This window comes from Eimeria mitis, genomic scaffold (genome assembly GCF_000499745.2).
Source record: "Eimeria mitis Houghton genomic scaffold, Emh_scaff4063, whole genome shotgun sequence".
Classification (NCBI taxonomy): domain Eukaryota; phylum Apicomplexa; class Conoidasida; order Eucoccidiorida; family Eimeriidae; genus Eimeria; species Eimeria mitis.
Genome location: NW_013572396.1, coordinates 4,044 through 5,192, shown reverse-complemented (window position 1 = coordinate 5,192; position 1,149 = coordinate 4,044). Strand labels below are relative to the sequence as shown.

At 58.3% G+C, this 1,149-nt stretch overlaps 1 protein-coding gene across 1 annotated transcript in view; it reads left to right on the top strand.

Moving 5' to 3' along the window:
* Window positions 1-252: 252 nt before the first annotated feature.
* Window positions 253-1,149, top strand: part of EMH_0072140 (uncharacterized protein) — a gene marked incomplete at both ends in the record, with an annotated part of 4,924 nt that continues 4,027 nt past the window's right edge. Inside the window, 2 exons of the mRNA XM_013499177.1 lie at window positions 253-458; window positions 741-1,149. Of these exons, the coding sequence (XP_013354631.1) occupies window positions 253-458; window positions 741-1,149 (615 nt within the window). The remainder of the gene's footprint in view (window positions 459-740) is intronic.

Below are 1,149 nucleotides of genomic sequence, written 5' to 3'. Positions count from 1 at the left end.
GCTGCTGCTGCTGCTGCTGCTGCTGCTGCTGCTGCTGCTGGGGGAGAGGAGACAAGCATACACACAGACACAGCAGCATACAAGCAGCGGCTGCTGCAGCATTCAGGTCCCTCTGTATCTGAGCAGCAGGAGGATCCGCATCTCAGCAGCAGCAGCAGCAGCAGCAGCAGCAGCAGCAGCAGCAGCAGCAGCAACGACAATGACCTAGGTGATGGAGTGAGGCTTGAAGGGCCCCGTGCTGCTGCTTTTTTTATGCATGCAGCAGCAGCTTTATCTCATCTATCGGATATACTATCAAAGGGGCAGCAGCACTGGCGGCTTGAGCAGCAGCAAGCAGCAGACCTGCTGCAGCAGCTGCTGCTGCTGCTGCTGCTGCATGCAAGCAGGAGAACCCTCACACCCCCAGACCCCTTCGGCAATGCGCTGGCAGATGAAACCCTCATTCGCTTCATGAAACCGTGAGCTTGCTGCTGCTGCTGCTGCTGCTGCTGCTGCTGCTGCTGTTGCTGCTGTGGTTGCTGCTGCTGCTGGTGCTGCTGTGGTTGCTGCTGCAGCTGCTGGTGTCGCAGCTGTTGCTGTACAAGCAGTGAAGGCGGGAGCTGCGCAAGTAGATAAACCTTGCAGCAGCAGCAGCTGCTGCTGCTGTTGCTGCTGCTTTTGCTGCTGTTGCTGTTCCTGCTGCTGCTGCTGCTGCTGCTACATATAAGAGACACCACTGGGTGTTTTGTTTGTCTCCGCAGCATCGTATTTGCTGCAGTTTCTTCTTTGGGGGCCTTGCAGCTGCAGCACGAAGCCAAGACAGCAGGGATGTCAGCAGCAGCAGCAGCAGCAGCTGCTGCTGCTGCTGCTGCAGCAGCAGCAAGAAGGGGAGGAGCGGCAGTGGAGCCCTTCGCTAGCCTTGCTGCTGTCTCCCCTATAGCTGGGCCTGTTCCTTCTGCTGCTGCAGTTGCTGCTGCTTGCTGCAGCGGTGCTGCTGCTCCTTTGTATCTGCAGCAGGCCGATTGGTTGCTGCATGCATTGAGGACAGCAGCAGATGACACAGCAGCAGCAGCAGCAGCAGCAGCAGCAGCATCAGGTGAGCAGCAGCATGGGGTGTACGGGGACATCCCCAGCTACTTGCCTAGCGACAGCTCCCCTGAGTTCTTTCAG